At 64.6% G+C, this 21780-nt stretch overlaps 1 protein-coding gene across 4 annotated transcripts; it reads right to left on the reverse strand.

Moving 5' to 3' along the window:
* Positions 1-27: 27 nt before the first annotated feature.
* Positions 28-21749, reverse strand: PALM (paralemmin). 4 transcript variants are annotated; one of them, XM_016126636.2, is made up of 9 exons: positions 21595-21749; positions 12405-12456; positions 11968-12048; positions 11676-11806; positions 9992-10145; positions 8741-8762; positions 7489-7548; positions 5145-5276; positions 28-1929 (listed from the first exon to the last, which is right to left on the reverse strand). In XM_016126636.2, the coding sequence occupies exons 1-9, from the start codon at positions 21597-21599 to the stop codon at positions 1403-1405; spliced, it is 1164 nt and encodes a 387-aa protein (XP_015982122.2). In that variant the 5' UTR covers positions 21600-21749; the 3' UTR covers positions 28-1402. The 4 variants fall into 4 exon arrangements, with proteins under 4 accessions (XP_015982122.2, XP_036090158.1, XP_015982121.2 ...); XM_036234265.1 differs by lacking the exon at positions 21595-21749 and adding an exon at positions 19820-21366; XM_016126635.2 differs by lacking the exon at positions 21595-21749 and adding an exon at positions 13933-14230.
* Positions 21750-21780: the final 31 nt, after the last annotated feature.

Consider the following 21780-nt stretch of genomic DNA (forward strand, 5'->3'; position numbering starts at 1 on the left):
GGGAAATCCAAGGACGCCAGGGCGCGGGGCTGTTCACACGGTTTATTTGCTTCTCTGGGAAAGTCGAGAACACAGGGCCTGTCACACATCGAAAGCAGAGGGGCAGCAAGGGCACTTCAGCGGAGGCTTCCAGCTCGAGGACGCAGCCACTCAAGGAGGGAAGGGGTCAACGCCGCTGCTTGGGGCCGCCTCGGAGGGGGCCTCTCCCCCCACCACCGGGGGCGGCGCTGAGGCGGGGGCGGGGGGGTGCCCGGGCCTGGGCCCCAGGGGAGGGGCCGAGAGGGACCCCTGTCGACCCGCAGCCCACACGGAAGAGATCTGAATGCGGGCACGGATGCGCCTCTGGGGACGAGCGCGTCTACAGCCCGGGAGACGGGTGTGCAAACCCGGATGGGGCTGCTCCCAGGAGGGAGCCCCTCACCCTCGCCCCCTTCCAGGGGGATGGGGGCCGCTGGAGGTCTCCTGCTGCAGACAGGGGACGCTCGCTCCCTAGGCCACGCCCCCTCCACTGCCCAGAAGGCGCCACGCCCAGCAGCGCCGTCTGGGGTACGGTGGGTGGGACCCAGGGTCCCGGCCCACACAGGCGGGAGAAGGGGCCAGGGCCGCCCCCGCCCAGGGTCCCCAAATTAGCACCAGGAGGAAGGAGGGCCCAGTGGCGGTGACAGCTCAGGGCAAGAAGAGGTTCACGTGGCCCCGCCTTGTGCGGGGGCGGCTCGCTGACCCTCGCCTGCCAGCATCCGGGAAACAGCGCAGGGCTCACGGCCCCTCCCGAGTGGGGCATGGCCCCAGGGCTCCCCCTTCCAGGCGCATTGTCGCTGGCCGCACCCAGAGAGCACAGAGGGAGGGCACATCGGGCTGGTCTCTGACTGGGTCGCCTCAACAAGGTTCAGCCTCACCCACCTGCCCGGGATCCGGACGCCAGTGCTTTGACTGGGGAACCGTATCCCCCGGGGCTGAGCGGAGATGGAGCAGGCCCCCGGGACCCCTCAGCTCCCCCGTCCCTCTCTGGCGGGACGTCCCCTCAGGGACCTCATTGGAGGTGGCAGGAAGGCACAGGCAGGAGGCCCAGAGGGTGGCGGGCCCCGCCGGCCGGGGCCCGTGGGCGGGAGCCCGTCTGCGGAGCTGCCGCCATGTGGGGCTGGGGTCCTCGGCTCAGGCCGGGCGGGGCTGTCCGTGTCTCTCTCCTACCGGGCGCGGGCGCACGGCTCTGTGGCTTGGGGTGTGTCGGGGGCGTGACGGGTGGGGGACCCCTGTCCCTCTTCCCAGTGAAAGGAAACTCAGGAGGAGGACATGACAACACGGCAGGTCCGGGACCCGTGGTCGTGGGTGGAGGGCGGGCGGGCGCCGGGGCCAGGCTGTGGGTGTCTGGTGCGGAGGGCGGGGCCGGGGCCGGGGGTCCGGCTCACATAACGGAGCAGCATTTGCAGCGCTGCTTCTTCATGTCGAGGTCCTGGGTGTCGCCGGCGGGGGCCTCGGGCCCCACCTGATTCCCCTCCGCGGAGCCCGGCGAGGCGGCGGGCTCGGCCGCGCTGCCGTTGGGCGGGGCGGCCTCCTTGGGCTCGTCCTCGATGACCACCAGCTCCGCCGTGATGGTGTCCTGCAGCCCCAGCACCTTCTGGGTCTCCGCCTCGTCCTCCACGTTCTGGTAGCCCATGAAGATCATGGTGACCGGGGGCTCCTGGCCGGGCTGGACGCCTGGCGGGCCCGACGTGGCCTCCCCGGGCTGCGCCTGCACCCCGGTGATCTCCCGCCGGGAGGGCGTGGCGTTCCGCACGGCCTCCTGGGGCGCCCCCCGCGTCTCCGCGGCCGCAGCCACGGGCCCTGCCTCGCTCAGCGTGACCTCGTCTGCCTTGTGGATGAGTTCGTCCACCTCAGAGGAACTAAGCGGCTGGATCCCATTCACTGCGGTGCCGTCCACGGCGTGGACCACTGGTGAAGCCACAGAGAGACAGAGACAGAGAGAGAGAGAGAGAGAGAGAGAGAGAGAGAGAGAGAGAGAGAGTGTGTGAGAGACCCGAGGGCAGGCCCTGCAGGTCCGCCGGCCGCCCTCCGGTCTAAAGAGAAAAGCTGGACTAAACCAGCCACAGCCTAAGCCCCCTACGAAGCCAGACTGGTGTGCCCCAGGAAAATGGACAGGCACAAGAGCACCCCCTCACAAAGAACGAAAGACAAATTCAGTGAAGCCGGATGTAATTGTCTGGCATTTTGGAGCATTTGCACTTTACAAAGTAGTTCTGGGCTTTTTTTGGCTATCGGAAAGATAGTGAAAATGGAAGTTCAGAAAGGAAGTAATTAGCTCAAGGCCACACAGCTGGCGGGGCTGGACGCTCCCTGCTTCCAGCCCACACCTGGCCCCCTGGCCCAGGGAGCTGCAGGGATCCTGGGCCTCTCCTTCCTTGGGATATTGTGGTTCATCCTGAATTAATATACTCCATTCACTCAGTCTTTCTTGTTTTCTCATAAATGACCCGAAGGCTAGACCTTCTCCTCTCAGTTCAGCTTTGGCTGCAGCCCATGGATTAGGTTAACTTGTTCTCTTTCAAGCATAAATGCCTTAGGATTTGCATTTTGATCGATTGCCTCTCTAAGGCAAGATTTACTTAGAAGAATGTTTTTAAATGTGGGAGAGTGCGGGACTGCGGTCTGGGGACACGGCGCACAAGGTGCAAATGCCGCGACAACGGTCGCCCTCTGAAAACGCTACCTGCGCTCCGCGGGGCGGAGTCTGATCTCCCCATATCCCCCCCGCCCACAGTCAGTCTCCTCAAACGCATTTCCCGAATCTCTGCAGCTTTCCCGCTCGGCATCTTAGCTCTGCCGCTTTCTGAGCTGTGTTGCAGGCTCTGAGGACAGAGTTTCAGCGCCAGGCAGAGTCCTGGCTGCCTTCTGATGCCAGCCCCAGGCCATGCATAGCCGGAAACTCCTAGAAGCACAGCTGCCTGGAGGCTGGGGAGGAGGGAGGGACCCACCGATGGCCTCCTCCCAGGCCAAGGGTCAAGGCTCTGGTTCCTGGCTTCTGGCCAGAAGGAAAGTGCTCTCCACTTTCAGTTTCTAACCCCCCGGGGAGGGGGGTCCACGCTCCACAGCTTCCCAGTGACTATGGGCTCCAGGCCCAGTGGGCGGGGGCACCCGGGTGACAGAGAGTCAAGCCGAGTGTTCCCCACTGGCCACGGCCCCAAAACAGGAATCTGAGCCCTCGGTCACCATGGAAATGGGTCGCCCCCTCCCACTGCTGAGTAACCAGAGTCCAGTCTGGCGGGTCCGGACTCCCTGGGGACTGGGCCAGGCTGGACGAGTGGCCGCGGTGAGGACCTTTTGCGAACAGAGGCAGCTCATCCTCCCTCGGCCCCATGCAGTCATCTGAGTGCAGGAGCCCAGGCTGCTGGGACATGCCCAGGGCCACACAGCTGGGGAGAGCTGGAGCCGGGGGCCCACCCGGGCCTGTGCCCCAAACCTTCAGAGCTGACCTGAAACAGGGGTCCCCATAATGACACTCGGGATGCCCCAAAGGCCCAAACAACCGCTAAGAACACAAGGCTTCAGGAATCAAAACCACGGGAGAGACCACGTCACACCCGACGGGATGCCTACGACGATCGCTGTGACACGATGGGACCAGGTGCTGCCGAGGACGCGGACACACTGGAGCCCTGCTGTGTGCGCCACCCATGAGCGGGCAGCGCAAGGAACGCAGACGGCCACAGAGTCCCCGCCTGGCCCAGCCATCCCACCCCGAGGTCGCGGCCCCGAGAAACGCGAACTCCTAAAGCCACAGGCGGGAACCATCCGGACGCCCGCGGACGCGTGGCTGCGTGAGCAGCGTGGCCCTGGCACACAGTGGACTGCCACTTGGCCACAAAACACGAACGAGGGCCACCTGGACGCACGACTCTCGGTGAGACGCTGGACACACGGCCCACACGGCGTGCGATTCCGCGCATGTGACACGTCCAGGGGCTCCACAGAGGGGACGTGGGTGAGCGGGTGTCAGGGGCGTCCAGAGTGAGGGTGCAGGACGAGGCGCGCACCCCCAAACCCACGGACTGTGCACTGAGCACTCCGCGCGCTGTCGACGGCGGTGTAGGCCGAGCAGCCCGGGGCCCCCGCCGAGCCAAACGGCCTGTGACCCGTGTTCAGCGAACACACACTGGAGTGGAGGCTGCCTTGGGTCCGAGCCTGCTTTCCAGTGGCTTCTTCCCTGCAGGGGGTCTGTCTGCATCCTCGGCATCTCAGGGAAGCTGGAGTGGAACGTCCCCTCCCCTGGGCCCTTTGTGTTTATCCCACAAGTCATGCCAAAAGTGAACAAAGATTAAGCGCCGAGGTTTATGAAGCTGCTCTGTAAATGCTGATGAACTGCGTAGTTTAAATAAGAGCAAATGTGACGGTGTGTGAATCATACTGAGAGAGAGAGAGGGAGGGCGGGCGGGGTTGAGAGAGAGAGAGAGAGAGACAGAGAGAGAGACAGAGACAGAGAGAGCGAGCGAGAGCGCGCGCCCGGCTCTGGGCTTCTGCCCCAGGCGCCCCTGCCCCCTGAGTTTGGGGCTCCTCTGGCCACCAGAGGGAGCCCTAAAAAGCACGTCGCATCTCCTGGCCTCGCCCCTGCTCACCCCTGGGAGGCTCTTCTAGTCCCCTTCCTCTCTCTACTCAGCATCAGCTCCACAGGCTCCTCTTGGCTCCCCCAGCCCAGCAAACTGGACCCCACCTCAGGGCCTTTGGACGTGCTGTGGCCTCTGCCAGGCGCCCTGCACCCCTGGGCCCCGCCTTGCATGTGGTTAGCTTCTGCTCTCTCCCAAGGGGCCCCCGCACCCTCCCCATGCTTCGAGCCCCGCTCACGGCCCATCTACTCTAGGATTGTGTAGCCTCTATCACAGCGGTAATTATTCCCACGAGTTATTCATGAGCTGGGGATCAAAGGGCTGGGCTTTCTGGCAGGGAGTCCCAACCGGGATTCAATTCCCAGAGCCCAGCCCGGCACCTGGCGCTTGGCCAGCTTTTGAGGCCCGTCCCTGGGGCGACGGCAGGCCTGGGCTGCGGGTCGAGCCAAGCGGCAGTGGGCAGAGGGCGATGAAGCTCTCGCCCTGAACGCACCGGGGCAAGGCTGGTGGGGGTCAGCCCAGGGGTGTGGCGGGCTGGGGGTCGCGTACCTTTGGTCTCGTCCTCGTAGACCTTGATGCCCCGGGGGAGCAGCTCCCGGGGGAGCGAAGTGGTGCTGGAGAGCACCCGGGTCTCCCCGGTCACCTTGTCCTTCTCCACCGTGATCTCGACCGAGTACATGGCTGGCACGAGAGGCACGGGTTACCCGCGGCCGCCGCCCTCGTGCCCCCCGCGGGGCTGCAGCCAAGCCAGGGAGGGGAGCCGGCAGCACAGAGCCAAGCAGCGGGACGCCCTCCGTGTGGCCCTCCGCAGCTCAGCCCCTCCCGCGGCGCCCCAGCGGCCCGGCGGCAGGTCTGGACCCCTCTGCTCCTCACGAGGCCCCATCTGCAGCGCCTCAAACTGAACGAGTGTGTAGAGAGGCCTGCCTTGCTCACGGTCGTGGCCGCGGCCGGAACTGGGGGCAGCATGCCAGCCCGGCCTGGACCCTGCGTCCTCAGCCCTTCACACCTCCAACGTCCATCAGTGGAACTCGTCCTCATCTACGTCCGCAGGAAGAACGGCTAACTCCCTCTCGAAACAAGGCGCTGCCGTTACCCGTTAGGGCCACAGTTCCGCCCCCAGCATCTCGCCCAGCTCTGCAGGATCCAGAGCCACGTGGGGGAGGCTGTCCTAGTGCTGACCCCCGTCTCACGCTGAATTCCCGCATCACACCGCCTCCGCCACCCTCCCCGTGGGGTTCCACGGGAACCCCCAAACCACCACGCCCAAGAGCCCCTTCCAATCTGTCCCCTGCTCCTGCCACTCCTGGGTCTCCCCGCCCCAGTAGGGGCAGCTCTGTTCTCCCTCCTCTCTCTCCCTCACCCTCTGCTCTGATTGTCTGCAGCTCCTGGGGGGCTCCATCTTCCCACACTGGACCCGCCCACTTCTCACCCCCTCTGCCACCCACAGCATGTCCTCCCGTGGCCACCAGAGGGCGCCAGTGAGCACCCGAGTCAGGACCCACCGCTCCCATGTCCCTCTGGGTAAAAGCCCAAGTCCTCCCGCACCCGCGGGACCCTGCGCGATCCGGCCTGTCCCTGCCTGGCTGTCGCCTCCTCCCCGCCCTCGCCCCCTCTCGCTCCGCTCCAACGCGGGCCTCCTTGCCGTTCCCACAGGCCGGGCCGCATCCAGCCTCGGGGCAGTTGCAGCTGCACCCTCTGCCTGGACCCCTTTCTCCCGGACGTCTTGCCTCGTCACTTCCATTGGTTCTTTGCTTGAATGTCACCTCCCAACTGTGGCCTCCGCTGAGCCCTCTGATTAAAATCGTCCTCCCTCCAGCTCCCCATGCTCTGCCTTATTTTCTCCATAATCAGTAAGTTATATGTGCTGACGCCCCATCAGGATATCGGCCCCCCAGGCTGTGCCCCTCACGCCTGGCACACAGCACAGGCTCCAGAAACACTTGTTAGATGAATGAGTGTTGTTTAACCCCATGTCCCTACACACCCTGACACCCCACCTCCAGATACACAGTTGGCTGGCCGTGCACTGCACGAGGTTGCTGGCCGAGGGACACGCGGGGACACCTGGCCTCAGTGCTGGCTGGGACTGGCCCGACTGCCACAGAAGCCCTGAAGGTCCCCCCGCCCCCCATGGGAAATGCTACCCTCTGCCTCCTGCCCCCCGGGGCAAAACTCTGCCTGGACCATGAGGAAGGTTCTCGCCTCCCACCTCACTCCAATAGCAGGGGGAGCGGCGGCAAGCAGGTCCTGCCATCCCTGTGACTTATCATCCCTCGGGCTTGGTTCCGGGCCAGGCCCCGGGCATGAGGACAGGGCACTTTCACCCCTCCTGCAGGTGGAGAATCGGGTGCCAATTGCCAGGGGCAGAGGAGGGACTTGAGTCAGACCTCATAGACACTGAGCACGAACCCTGCCTCTCCTCGCTTCCTGGGGGCACAGGACGCCGGGGACCCAGAAAGGCTCCAGGGACCCGGCCTCGCTCTCTCCGCTGCGGCCTGAGGAGGCGGAGCAGGCTCTGCCGCGGGCATGTGTGCGTGTGGGCGTGGTCCAGCCCGTGTGCCAACCCCAGCGGGCCCCAGGAGGCAGCAGCGTGGTTAAGGGGGCAGAAGCCGTGAAGACGTGATGGGTGAGAGCGACCATGCAGCAGCCCGCCCTCTCGGCGAAGCTGGGCGGGCGAGCGACCCAGGCGCCAAAGCACAGGGGCACCCCGGCCCGACCCAGGCTTGGAACCGCGCCCCGGTCCGGCCGCCACCCCACGACCATAGCGCCTCCTGGGGGTGCGGCTGCATCGGGCCTCGCCTCGTTCCACCAGGCCCCCCAGGGCCAACACACAGCCCGGGATGGTGGCTGGACGTGGGGCCGAGGTGGGGGGGCGGGCGGGGGGCGGACGTACCTGCCTTCATCACGGCAGAGCCTTCGGCCGTCCTCACTGGGGTGTTGGAGACCCGCTTCTCTGCTCAGGGGGCAAAGAGTGGAGAGAGGGGTCCAATGAGAGAAATGCAGACTCCCTCAGACACTTCCCCGGCACCCCAACAACCCCCAGACACCCGGATACCCACTCAGACACCCGGGTACCCCCCCAGATAGGCAGACACCTAGACGACATCCCAGCCCTCCCCCAGATACCCGGAGAAACCCCCAGACACCAGACACCTGGCCCCTCCCCTAGCACACACATGCACCTGGACCTCTCTGACAGGCCAAGAACCCCCAAACACACCTCAGCCCACAGCCCATTTCCTGTCTCTCAGGCCAAATGATTTTCAAAAATTCCCTGAGAGGCCTGCAGGGATTTTTTTTATCATAAATTTTTAATTCCACAGTAAGACAAGGAGACACTCTCCTATGAATAATTAACAGCCGAGAAATCAGGCCAAAGGCACTTCTGGCCACCACCTCCAGTCCTAGCTAGTGGCTTTCCTCCCATACTCTGGACATAGAAGTGGACTAGCTGAATACATATTTTTGAATACAATTATGTTAAATAACTTTAGCATACTTAAAGTATTTAACAAACTATTGTATGTATAGCTGAATATATATATATATTTGGATTTCTATGTACACGTGAAATATTTCCAAGTGTGTATATTATGTCTGTGATAGTTTGCAGGGGCACAAAACAGGTCCCAGAGTTCAAACTTCGGGCTTTTTGGGAGGTCTATTTCCTGGACCCTCCTCCTTTTAAATAGCGCCCGACCCCCAGGACGGCAGGGTCCTTGTTCTCCCCACAAGCCCCTCTGAATCCTCACACTGACAGACCCCATTTCACAGATGTGAAAACCGAGGCCCCCACCTGCTCAGAAGCTCAGAGCAAGTGCACGTGGGACAGAAGGGGTCAGGCGAGGCCAGGCCCCGCGCGAGGCCGGAAGCCAGAGCCTCTGCATGGGGCCCGGCCCTCAGCCACACGGGCCCCTGCGAAGCCTCGGTTTCTGCATCTGTGACGGGGGCTGCTGTGAAACCCAGCGCACGGGCGATGAGCGCACAGGGCCAGGCCCCGCAGGCTCCGGGAGAAGACCAAGGACGAGCAGACATTGTTGCCAACGCCGTTACTTGTTAGCTGCGAGGCGCGCTCCCCACCCCGCCATCCCCGCCCTGGCCACCAGGGGGCGCCAGCCCCCACCCGGCCCTTCCAGAAGCCATACCTTTGGGCGTTCCCAGCGGGGTCTGCAAGAAAGGAGAGAGGGGTCAGGGGTGCCAGCGCCTTCCTCCCGCTGACCGGGTCCCACCCATGGGGGGAGGAGCCTGGGGAGGTCCCCCGTCAGCCGGGACCCCATCGTGGGTGCCACCTCCTCTTGGACTCATCCCAGCCCCCACAGCCTGTGACAGCCTGAGGTCCCTGCCATGCTCAGAAGCATCTGTGGCTCCCTGGTGCCCACAGAAGCCTTCTCGAAGGCCCCGGGCCTGTGTCAGCTGAGCCCTGCCCACTGCCCGCCTCCCCTCCCCCATCGCTGGTCTGATCACCGGGTCAGTCGACTTCCCCACCTCCCTCACTGCTCCTCGAACACATCCCTGTCCCAAGCCCTTGTGTGTCCCCTCATCTGTGAGGCTCTTCCCCAGATTCCTGCTTGTCCAGCTCCTCACTCAGCTCCCTGACCGATCCAAGGACAGTCCATCACGTGGCACAGTGCCTCAATTACAACATTATCTACCCAGCCAGGGCCTGTCTCCCCCTAGGACGTGGGCATCACGCCACTGGCACGCAGTATGTGCTCAGTCAGCCTCCCCGGAAGCCCCCGCTCATCACATGACCCCGCCTGGAGAACGACTCAACCTTCAAAGCCCACCTCTTCCGGGAAGTCTGCCCAGCCCTCCTATGAACCAGAGGCCTCCTTGAGCATGAGGGCGGAGGGTAACGAGGATGAGTGGGGGGAGAGGAGGCGTGTCCCCCAGTCCTGAACACAGCAAAGGTGCCTGGGACATTCCTGAATGGACGTGAATGTACTGCGGTGCCCGCGAGCTCGGGGCCCAATGTTTCTGGGTCCAGTTTCAACAGAACCTGGCAAAGACGTTGGGCCCTGGAGTCAATGGCCAGGTCTGGCCAAGACTGCTCCCCACCACGTGGCCTTGAGCCTGCCTCTCAACCTCTCTGGGCCCAGGAGGCACCAGGGACGTGCTCGGCGCGGGCCAGGCACACAGAGGTGCTCAGAAGTCACGACGATGACGAGCGGGGGACGCTCGAGGACAGCTCTCTTCGTGTCGGCTCTCACGTAAGCTGCTTGTCATCCACGGATTCGTTTAACCCCTGTGACATCCTCAGCACGCAGGTGCTCTTACTGGTGGGGAAACTGAGGCCCAGAGAGGCAGAGCCATGTCCCTGGTCATACGGCTAGGATTCAAGTTCCAGGGGCCCTAAACTCCGGCCACAGCAGGGCGGGGCCCAGGAACTGCCTTACCTGCTGAGAGTTCAGCGCTGGCTCGGCCTGCCGGGCCTCCCTGGCGGGGCCGGGCGCCGGGGCGCGTGCCGGGCTCGGGGTCACCACGCTGTCCCTGGCGGTGGCCGGCGGCACGTCCACCGCATTCTCCAGCACCTCCACCTCCTTCTCGAGTCTGCGGAGGGGGCACGTGGTGAGGACACCCGCTGGCGTGTCCCCGGGCCGCACCGCTCTGCACGGGGACTACGACGTTTCCTAGCACTGTGAGGTGTTCTTGTCGCTTCCCTCACGACTGGGGAAACCGAGGCACAGAGGGACGCGCGCGCCCGGCCAGCAGGCAGCAGAGCTGCCCGTGCCGCTTCCGCCGACTCTCTCTTTCCACTCAAATACATTTATTTTTACAGGAAGCTTTATCCCTCCAGGAAAACTGGAAAAACCATGTCACTTTTCAAGTACCAGAAGATAACACCACACAGCAACCCCGTGAAAACAAAGCTGGTATGTGAAACCCCGCCCCAGCCGCCATCTGCCCGAGGGTCAGACAGGGGGTGAGTCTGCAGCACCCAACGCAGTGAGCCCAGGTCGGCAGGCTGGACACAGCTGGTGTCAGCCTGGAGGGCGTCCTGGAAGAGGTGTCCAGGCAGGGGGCACTGAGTAGAGCCACTGAGGAGTGGGTTACTCTGGGAGGGAGAAAGCCAAGGCCCCCACAGCACTCGGCATTTGTCAAACTCACAGCAGGGCTCAAGCGAGGCCCCCAGGGCTGCACCTGAGGGTGGGATGTAAAGGGGCCACCTCATCCAGCTGCCCATGGCTGGGACATGCCGCCCACTTTCCAAGCTGCCTGGCATGTGCCCCTTTGCCACCCCCCCCAATGACCCTACACAGACCCGTCTCAGTCTCCCGCTTAATCTCTGCTGCAATTAAGATGTGTGGAGAGACTTGTGGCCCTCCCCTCGCTCACAAGTAGAGACCTGGGGATGGACCCCCCCATTTTCCTCCAAACTGGACACATCAGGACAGGACCGAGGTCACCACGGCAGCGCTGGCCCCAGTGTGCCACCGGGCCTGGCAGGCCTCTCCTTGGCCAAGCGCACATTTGGAATTTCGGCCGTCACTTCCCTCCGCCCTGACCTGCTGCCCTGGAGCCGAGCCTGGGCCTCCAGCCGGCCCGGAAACCCCGGCCTTTTGTCCCGGCCTGCGGGGGATGGTCATTTTCCCCAGCCCCTCCCCCCTCCTTCCTGAGGCCTCCGCCGGTGCCTCCGCGGCCTCCATTAGAGCCAGCGAGGAGCGAGGCCGGGAAGAGCTCGCCAGCGGGGCCCGCGCCAGAAAGCGCCCCTGGGGGCCGCTGCGGGCAACGCCCATCCTCGGCTCACGTCCGCCATGACGCCACGTCCCTCATGCACCTGCTCTGCTGGGTGTCAGCAGGGAGGGGTCACAGGAGGCAGCCCACCTGGCCTCCCTCAACCACCCGCAGGCCTGCGCATGCGTTAAAGCTCCCGGTGCGGGGCGGGGTGGGGGGCGTCCCGGCGCTCACCACCACCGCACGAGCAAGGTGGCCCCCCGGCCCCCTACCCGTGTGGAGAGGTCCCCCTGCTCCCGCCACCGCCACCACCGAGCAAGGTGGCCAAACGCCCCTCCCCGGGGCCCGCAGAGCCCCTCCTCGGGGCTCCCGGCCCAGACCCGTGCGGGCGCGCGCCCCGCCCACCTGGAGATGGATTCCTCCAGCAGCCGCGACTTCTGCTCGTCCTCCTGCATCTGTCTCCTCATGTCTTCGTCGCCCTCCGAGGCCGAGGACGGCGTCCCCTCCAGCAGCCAGCGTTCCCGCAGCGCCTTGGACTGGGGGTGGCAGGGGTCGGGCTCAGGGTTACAGCAGCCTTTCTGCTCCGACCACCCCCTACAACCCCACATCCGGCTGAGGCTCGGGTCCCCGGGCACCGCCACCGCCTGCCCCCAGCCGAGGCCAGGCCCCTGGCCTGCGAGGAGGCAGCCCGCCGTACCTTCAGATGCTGCAGCTGCCGCCTGTCGTCCTCCAGCTGCCGCCTCTTGCTGTCAATCTCCGCCTGCCTCTTCCGCTTCTCCTGACCGGGTGGACGGAAGGGGCTCAGGACCCAGCATGGGCGCCGCGGAGACACCCTGAACCCACCCAGGGCCCTGTCCGCACGGGTCCTGCGTCTGCTGTAAAGGGCGCCCACGTGGCCCACTGGCCCTCCACCTGCCTCCGCGTGAAGGCAGGGTTCTACTCTACACTGCCTCAGTTTCCCCACCTGCACAAGGGGTACAGAGTCTGTGTTCTGAAGATGAAGGGGATCTCTGTGTTTTCATTTGTGGGGAACTGCCAGCAGGCACTCCTAAGCTGCATGAGCTCCAGGCTGAGTGTGGGGAACCCCTGAGACCCCAGGTCACCACCACCCGGCGAGGGGTAGGAAGAACTCACTGCGATAGCCTGCAGCCGCTCCTGCTGGGACGTGGTCTCTGCGGCCAGAATCCTGGGTGGGGACAGAGGAGGTGGGGCAGGGCGGCCCCCCAATCCTGCTTTCAGCAGATCTGGGTGCAGTTTCCTCCCTGCACCTTCCAGGTGGGTGACCCCTGTGAACGGGGACCCTGCCCCCCCACCCCCACCCCCACCCCGCCTGCAACGTCACTGATCGCCCCATAAACCTCCCACCACCCCCGCAGGGCAGGACCAAGGGGCAGGAGGGGCGAAGCTCCGCCTAGACCCCCAGGAAGGGTCAGGGAGGAGCGGGCACTGCCGGGCTGTGGACCATGCACAGTTCACTGGGGCTCTGGGCTGGAGGGAGTCTCAGGACGCATTGGATCACCCCCTCCTCGCCTCCCGCCCGGCAAGCATTCTCCAGCTTTGGGGGCAGGGGGAGGGTCTCGAGCTCTGCTCCCAACCCCGAATGACCACAGGGCCCCCCAAGCCCTTTATCTTCAAAGGGACGGAAGCGACAGATCACTCTCGGGCCCCGCCGCCATCTCCCCTCCCCCCCCACCGCCTGGTTTAGTCCCAGAGCCCAGAGCTACCCCGCGGCCTCCGATTTGGTTCCCCCTCTGTACAGCCAAGCGGATCCCCCAGCTCTAGATGCTCCTGTTATGCCCCTGCCCCCTGCGATTCAGTCGGAAAACAGGCCCAAAGTCACACAGGGTGACAGGCCCGCCCTGCCCCGCCACCTCCTCTGGCCGCACCACTCAGGTCCAGTTTCCTGGCCTCGCTGAGACCTCTGAAGTCATCTGGCTCCCACGCCCCAGCCAGGTGACCCCACCCAGCTCTTCCCCGCCTGCCCAGGGCCACCTCGGTGCCACCTCGGGGCCGGCAGTGGCAGCTGCACCCGCCGCAGCTCCACAACTCCTTCCTCGGGAGGCCGCGTCCGGCTGCGAAGATTTCAGGGAAGGCTACGGCCCCCTATACAGCTTGGGGCCCCCCCTCGAGGGCTGGGCCGGCCAGGCTTCCGGGTCTGCGGGATGCAGGCAGGGCGGCCCTTGTACGTCCCGCAAAGGCCCGTCCTCCCCCACCTCTTGCCAGCCCCCCCTCTCCCACCCAGCCCAGGCCACTGCCATTGCCTGCCATCTCCGTGGCCCCCGACAGCCCCCTCTCCACCCCACAACCAGAGGCAGGACCTCGAAATGAGAAGCGGAGCCTGTGGCTCTCCGGCTCTGAAGCCTCCCTGGCTCCCAACGCCCGCCGGCCGGCCCGGGGCGACCTCCGCTCCAGCCATCAGGACCTCCTGGCCGGGGCGTGACGGCACCAAGCTCGTTCCCGCCTCGGGGCCTTTGCACTCGCTGTTTCCTCTGCTTCCTATGCTCTTCCCATGGCCAGAAACGGAAGCCCGGAGAGGGCAAGTTACTGGCCCCAAAGTCACACAGCTAGGAAGCGGCGGAGCTCGGATGCACCGAGCTGCCCGGCTCCGGCCGCACACGGGCCTACCCTTTTTGTAGCTCCACGGAAGCCTCCGGATACCCACCCTGGAAAAAGGCAGGGCTGGGGGAGGGGCACGTAGCAGCTGAGACCCCAGTGCACAGGGCCACGCTGCCCACACGGACCACCGCCCGAGGCCCCCTTACACCGCGGCGGGCAGGTGGCCATTCATGCTCGACGCAGGGACACAGCGACAGCTGTGAGGCCAGCTCCCCAGGCTGCAGACAAGGCGGGCAGTGTCCTCGCTTGGGTGGCCTGTCCCTGCTGGCCGAGCCAGGGCAGGGGGAAGGTAAGGCGGGCCCAGGGAGAGAATTTCCATCCCTCGCGTCCCGTCCCCCCCCACCCCCGTCACAGCCCAAGGGGAGCGGGCAGCGCAGCCCCTCACGGCCCCTCCCCAGGCCTGGGGGCGCTGGAGCCGCCCTGCCCCGCCCAGGGCGCCACCGCCTCGGGTGATGGATGGCGGGGCCCGCGGGAGGCGGTCGCCCTGACAACCGCGCCGTCCCCATGGCAACGCCGAGCCCGGCACGCGGGGGTGGGGCCGGTGCTACGCATCTCCCGCCCCCAGCCCGGCGCTGGGGGGCTCAGGGGCTTCCTGCCCCGGGCTTCAGGGGCTGCCTAGACGGGGATGGAAGCGGAGAGGTAACCGAGTCCACCCCGTCCCCGCTGCCAGGGGAGGATCGCGTTCTGGGTTCACGGGCACCCTCCCAGGAGAGGGCCTCCACCCGGGAAGGGTCCGGACCCGCCCCTGGCGTGAGGGAGCCAAGGTCAAGCCAAGATAATGCTCGGCATCGTAAATCTGAAAAGCACAATAGGACTCTGGTGAAACGGCATGACTAAGAGCACCTTCCTGGGCGCTCTCCACCTTCCGGGCGCGGCTCGGCCTCACTTTACCGGAGGGGAGACCGAGGCTGGGAAGGGGGAGGTCTGCAAACACTCGCTAAGCGTCCATCCTTTGGGTCCCGCGAGGCAGGGATGGTTACACGCGTACACACGGGATGGACGGGCTGTTAAATGGTGACGCTGGGACCCGCGCCCAGACAGGCGGGCCCACGGAGCGCGGGGTCTCCCTGAGGTCTGGCCGAGGCAAGGGGCGCGTCAGTGGGGCGGTGGGGACGTCAGTAGGGCTCGGCGAGGGAAGCAGAGGCCCGATCACAAAAGATCTCATGGCGGGAGCTCAGTTTCGGCTAAAACGGCCCGGGGCAGACTTGGAGCGGCGCGGCCGGGGACCCCGCTGGCTGAGCGAGCTGGGGCGAGTCTCCGAGGTCTCTGGGCCGCCACCGGCTCCGCTGCACAGCAGGCCGCAGCTCGCAGCCGCTGGAGGAACGCACCCGCCGCCCGGACGCCCACCCGCCGAGCGCGCAGGCTCCTGTCCTCGCGCGATTATTTTTATGGCGCTTGGAGCAAATTCTGGGCTCGAGAGGCGATGTGGGCGGCTCAGGACAAGGCGAGGGCGTCGGCTGCGAGCGCGTGAGATAATCCCGGCTCCAGGAGATGAGCTAATGAGGCCCAAGCCCAACAAGCCCGGCAGAGGCCTCCGCTTTGCGGGGCGTTTATTTTTTAGAGGCCCAGAGAGGTTACGAAACCGGCCCAAGGTCACCCAGCGGGCAGGACGGGGCGGGAGGCGGGAAGCCGGCGGGGCGGTGGGGAGCTCGGCCTCGGGGCCCATGCCCGGGCAGCTCCAGCCAGAATGAGGGGGTCCGGGCTCGGGCAGGCTCAGAGCCCAGCGCTGGAACATTCCTGTGCTAATTGAAAAGAAACAGCTGACAACGACCTTGGCCATGGGGGGCGGGGGCAGAGTCACGCGGGGCTGGGAGGTGAGAGAGGGGCCCCTTCCCCCACCGGGCGGGGCATGGAGTTGGGGGAAGTCCCCATTCCACCGGGCGTTCCCAGCTCCCTGTGGGGCCTTTGTCTCCCCAGCGCCTCCCGGAGCTCCGTCACCCTGAGGCGACCTTAGCCTCTGACGGCGGTTCCAGCCCTCTGCCTTTGCCCTTGGTTTCCCTCCTCCACCTCCAAGCTCAGCTCAGGTGCAGCCCCCTCTTCCAGGAAGCCCTCCTAAGTCTCTCCCTCATCAGGTGGCCCCCAGGACCACTGCTGTCACTGCTGAGGCGAACAGCCCATGAGCCGCAAGCTTCCTGGAAGGGTCAGGCAGAGGGACATCATGCCCATGGTGGCCACTGAGGTCAGAGCAGTCCACAGACCCAGAGGGCCGAACCTGTTGCCTATTAACCTGGGCCTGGGGTGGGAAGGAGCCGGACCCTGCCCTGTGCCCTGGAAGCGGGCAGGGCAGTGGAGCGCGATGGAGGCTCTGTGGGCAGAGCCTCCTCAGAGGCCAGTGCCAGGGCGAACCCAGCTGCAGAGATCAGCCCTAAAGACCCCAGGGCCCCCGCCCCGCCCCATCCGCCCCCCAGTCTGCGCGAGCTACACTCAGACAGCCCAGGCACGCCGCCACCCCAGGGTCTTTGCACTGGCTGTGTCTCCTGCCTGGCGCATGTGGTCCCGCATCCACAGGCCTCGCTGATTCCCTCGGGCCTGTCCTCCCTGTCACCTCCCTCTGGGTCTCCTCTGACCTTCTCGATTAAGTTTCAGCCCTCGGGACCCCCAAATGCCCCTGCCAGCTCCCACCACCACCCCAAACCCTGCACCTCTGCTTATTTCATTTCCCCACAAGGACAGTAACCGTTTTTTCTTTGTCCCTATCATGTCCCCAGCACCCAGGACACAGCGGGTGCTCATGCTGATATGCAGTGGGCCAGCAGGGCAAGTAGGGTCTTCCAGAGGAGGCCCCCACCCAAGGGTTCCTCAGCCCTTGTCACATTCCTGCCATCCCCATGGACCAACCACCTGTCCTATAACAACTGCTTTTTTTTCTAAAGAAACTCTGTCATATTTATCTAGAACAGGACATGGGACAAGCCCCACCACCCTAGAAGGGACTTTACAAGTTAATATATAAAACAACCCAAATGCCTGTCAGTAATGAATGGACACACACAAGGTGGCCCGTCCGCACACTGGAATATTACTCAGCCATGAAAAGGGGCGGGGGGCTGACGTGGACACTCGGCGCTCAGCGAGAGATGCCGGACACACGGGCCACGCGGTGTGTGATTCCCCTTATGTGAAGTGTCCAGATCCAGCGTACCCACAGGAACAGGAAGTGGGGGCGTGGTTGTCAGGGGCTGGGGGAGGGGCTGCCGAAGGGGACAGGGTTAGTTTTGGAGGTGATGGAATCTTCTGGAATTAAACAGAGGTGACGGTTGTACAGCTCTGTGAATTCCTGAAAATTGCCAAAGCGTTTACTTTAAGTGTGTGCTTACTCTAAGACTGTGTGGTATAGGAATGATACCTCGGCAAAGCCGGTAAGAATAAATATACACATACCTGTAGCGGAAGTGCTGACCCCCTCGCCGAGGGCTGGGCTGGGGCCAGAGCGGGGGGCCTGCCCACCCTGTGGGGCACTGCGAGGTCTTGCTGCCCCTGCCCTGAGGCTCTTTGTTATCAGAAGGACTGGGACACAAACCCACCAGGACGTCACCTGCTCACATCCTGTGGGCCCCCTGCCAAGACCCCGCCCTTCATCGGCCTTCGAGGCCCCCGTATCGCTGCCCCCAACACCCCTTCTGTCACCCAGGCCTGGCCCCGTCCATGCAGCTTCATACTCAGCCTGCCTTCACACTGGTCCTCGCCTGGTCTGCCCACCACAAGGCCTGGCTTGGGCTCCTTTTCCAATTTCTAGCCCAATCCAGACTGTTCCTGAACACCGGCTGAAGACAGACACCCTGGCCAACATCATGCTCCTCAAACAGCGAAACTTCCGCCGAGCTGTCCCATGACCCTTGGGCCACACAGCCAGGGCACCCTTTAGCCTCCCTGGCATCCAGGGGCTGGGCCATCCCTCCCTAACCAGGCCGGCTGGGCCCCTTGGGCTGCTAGGACACCACGCAGGATGAAGTTGGGTCCACGCCCACCCAAACCTCGGGCCCTGCGGCCCTTCCTCACTTCCCTCCAAGCTGCCCCACAACCCCCATCCTGGCCGAATCCTGACTTGCTCCTGCCTGACCTGGCCCCTCAGCTGCCGGAGCCCCTTTCTGGTGCCTGGCATCAGCTCTCACTCCCTGACCCAGCCAGATACCATCCCCGGCTCCCCAGGGCCCCCAGCTTGGCACTCCAGGTCTGGCAGGACCCAGCCCCAAGAACACAAACGGAAGTGCTCCTTCTCCCCACGCTCTCCCACCTCCAGGCCTTCGCACAGGCCAATCTTTCCACCGGCTGCTCCCTTCTGCCTGCCTGGGTAAACCCTTAAATATCCTTCTCAGAAAAGGTCCACAATGGAATGGACCAGGAAACCTTCCCCTCACCACAGAGAAGGCCCTCCACGAGCTCCTCCAAGCCCCTCTGATCCTACACGGTTTGGAGGGTCAACAGGGAGCATGTCTTAAATGAATGAATGAGAAGCTTCCTGGATGGAGGAAGGGTGGACAGAATCTGCCCGAGATATGGAAAACGGTGATGTGACTTGTTTGTTCAGAACATCAACTCATTTGCCAGCATCAAAATCTGGGACCCTTGAGGGCAGGCCTCAAATGGGGCTGCAGGTGGCACTTCCAGGGTCCAAGTCCTTATGGCACCCGCCTCTCTTCTAACTGTGCCCCCCGCCCGGGAAGGGGCAGGGTGGGCTCATGTCCCCATTCCCCAGACATGAAAAGTGAGCCCAGGGAAGGCAAGTAACATGCCCGCAGTCTCCCAAGGAGTCAGGACGCCCTCTTTCCATGCCCCAAATGAGCACTTGCAGAAGGGTTCTCTGGGGAGAGAATGCGGGGGCAGATGTCCCCAGAGGAACAGGCTACTGCCGAGGCCACCAATCGGGCTGAGACACTGGTACCGAGGAACCCTGCAGACCACAACCCCTGGGACACGGGACGGCACGAAGACCCCCGCCCCACGCCTCCCCCCACCTCCAGCGGCTGAGACGCCGCCGCTCGGGAAATCCCATGCGGTCCCACCGCCTTCCAGCCGTGTGCCCTCCAGCATGCCGCGTCCCCTCTCTGTGCCTCGGTTTCCCCACGTCGCGGGGTTGCTGGAAGGATCCCGCGCGTTCGCACGGACGAAGCGCCCGGAACAGGGCCCGCTACAGAGCGATGATCGTTCGGCGAATGAATGACGCCGGCGCCTCGTGCCCCTCGCGCCCCCTGTGCGCCCCACGTTCCCGCCACCACCTCCAGCATCCTCGCACGTTGCTTCCCTCCCCCTCACTCGCACCTTAAATTGAATCCCCTTATTTCACAGGAAAGGTTTCGTTGTTATCAAGACCGAAAAAACCAGAAGCCACTGCCACAAACATCAGAGTAAAAACATGAAAAACATAGATATAATGAAAATAAAAGCCTGTTATTCAATTATCACTAGATACTGTTGCCTTTCAACCAGCTGCCGTCTCTGACTAGAAAGGGAGATGAGCAAGTGTGAAAAAGGCATTAAGGACCCAGTTAGCACCCAACGGAGACTTTCTCCTTGAAGATGCCCAGCGTGAGGGTGGGTCCGGCCCACGCCCTGCTCGCCCTGCTCACCCGGGAGAGTGCCTGAGCATCTGAGAATGGCTGCTCCAGGCTAAAATCTCCTTATTTTACCAGCTAGACACTGAGACTCCCAGAGGTGCAACTGTTCACCCGGGGCCACAGGGCAAAGCCTCCCCAGAGCGGGGCTGGCCCCTAGCTCCTGAGCCCCCTCCCAGGAGCATCTCCATGTGCCGCCACCCCTGACCCTTGCCCCATCTTTGCAGGATCAGCCATCTCTCCCACCGCCCTGGTGGTTAGTGACTGGCTAGCTTTTGATAAATCTCTACATTCTTAAACTAATGGAAATTAGTTTAATCCTTAAGTTGATGAAATTTTGTCAAATTCTTAAATTTATTTTTAAAAGAAACTTTCCAGTACCACTGTAAGCTGAAACCATCTCTGGTGACTCCGATGGCCAAATCCATGGAGACGGGACGAGGCGAGTGTCGCGTTCCAGTGGCTGCAGCCTCCACGCCTCGAGCCCACTGCACCCTCATGGGAAAGGAGAGCTTGCCGGGGGCCGGCATTCCAGTCGGCGCAGCCACCACCGTCGCCCCAAGCACTGGGGACAGACGCGTCTCTCATGGCTCTTCAGGCCACGTAACGCCACGAGATGCACCCAGTGACCCACCTAGTGCGTGGCCATGGTGCCACGTTTGACCTGCGGCCGAGAAGGCACAGGGCAGGGCACCCTCCTTGTGCTGTGTGACCCCAGGGGAGCGCTGTCCCTCTCTGGGCCTTAGTATGAGAAAGAAAGGGTAACGGGAAAGAAGACAATGGGGTCCAACCGCGATACCCCCCATTCCTCTGCTCTGGGTGAGTGTTATCCTCGTTTTCCCCCCTCATTCCCCAAGGCAGCCCCCTCCCCTCGGCCACACCCTGCCCAGGGCCTGCTGTCAGGAGGCCCGGAGGCTCCCACGGGCCCAGGGAGCAGAGCAGATAAACAAGTGGGGGATCCTGGTGCAGACAAGTCCAGGCCCTGGCTCCCCTGAGCCCCTGGCTGGGCTCCCAGCGGGGGGTGGGGGAGCGGCTGGGCCTTTGTCTGGGTTTTCAAAAGCAGAGGACACTGGGTGTCGCCTTCCTGCTGAGGGCGTGGTGGGTCACGGGTGAACCCCTGGAGGAAAGCTGTCTGTTCCGAAAACACGCCCAGCAGGCCAGGCAGGGGGCGCCGGGCGGCAGGGTGGGGCCCTTGGCCCCGCACAGTGAGTGGCCTGCCAGGCCCCAGACCCGCCAGTCCCCACTCCCTGCCCTTGCAAACACACCCCTCAACCTCCAGCACCCACCTGTGGGAGTGGGGACACGGAGCCCCCCCCCCCCGACCCGGGAAGAGGGACCCTGTGTCTGAAATGACCCGCACACCGGCTGGCACCTGCTCCTGAAGCACCCCTTCCGCAGCCAGCGCACCCGGCGCGGCCGCCACTCTGTTCCCACCCTGGCCAGTGGACTCTTGGCAACACCATTTGGCGCCTCATCTTGGGGACACTTTCCGGGGAGGGGAGCAGCCCCAAGCTCCCCCGTTGGAAAGTGCTTGGACCCCCGGTCTCACATATCCCAGACCGGAAGCCAGGACAGAAGCCCCCTTCCTGCAGCTGGACCTTGGGACAACATCTGGCGCCAGACCGGCCAGAGCGGGGGCTCCGGACAGCACTCGGGCCCTTGGGGAGGCCAGCCAGGCGCAGGCAGGACTGGCCCGCGCGCGCGTCCTGGGCACAGGCAGCGGCGAGCTCAGGCTGGGGGTGCGGGGCTCAAGGCCTGACCAGTGCAGTGGGGAGGGGTCGCTCCATCCCTCCAGGGAGCACGCCGAGAGCCCACAGGTGGCGGAGGGCCAAAGCTAGCCCAGGGGGCGCGGGCAGGGCGCGGGCGGAGACACCGGCCTCCCCCTCGCAGTGTCCCGGGGTGCCCCCGGCCGCTGCCTTCTGAGTCCCGGGAAGGCCGTGGGCCGCCGGGGTCGGGGATGCGGGAGGCCTCAGCGCGCGCGCGGCGCAGCGTGGGTCGCTCCCGAGCTGGGCTGGGGGCCTCGGGGGTCCCTCGCCACCTCCCTCTCCACGCGCGGCCGCGACGCCCGGGTTAGGGGGATGTAGTGGAAGCTTCGCCCCTCCCGCGGCCCCCCCGTTCTCCGAGACCCGCGCCCCCGTCCGAGCGCGCCTACTCACTCCATCTCCCCGCCGAGGTCCGGTGGGTCCGCGGCGCTGGGCGGGGGCGGCCGCGGGCGGCCGCGGGGGCTGGGGGCGCGGGGCGCGGCGGGCTACGGCCTGGCGGCCCGGGCTGCGCGGCGCGGGGGCGGCGGCACCGGCTCGCGCATCGCCCCGCGCGCTGCTGTTTATTGTCCGGGCGGCGGC

Source organism: Rousettus aegyptiacus, unplaced genomic scaffold, assembly GCF_014176215.1.
Source record: "Rousettus aegyptiacus isolate mRouAeg1 unplaced genomic scaffold, mRouAeg1.p scaffold_m13_p_16, whole genome shotgun sequence".
NCBI classification, from domain to species: Eukaryota; Metazoa; Chordata; class Mammalia; order Chiroptera; family Pteropodidae; genus Rousettus; species Rousettus aegyptiacus.

Coding starts and splice junctions, on each gene's coding strand:
- PALM (XM_036234265.1), bottom strand. CDS start 19,968: ATGCCGGCCCCCGGCAAGCTCTCCTTTCCCATGAGGGTGCAGTGGGCT. Junction 12,457..19,819: donor GATGGTTTCAGCTTACAGTG/GTACTGGAAAGT, acceptor GTCCCCACCCAG/GATTCTGGCCGCAGAGACCA. Junction 10,146..11,675: donor CTGGAGGAATCCATCTCCAG/GTGGGCGGGGCG, acceptor CCCCCTCCGCAG/ACTCGAGAAGGAGGTGGAGG.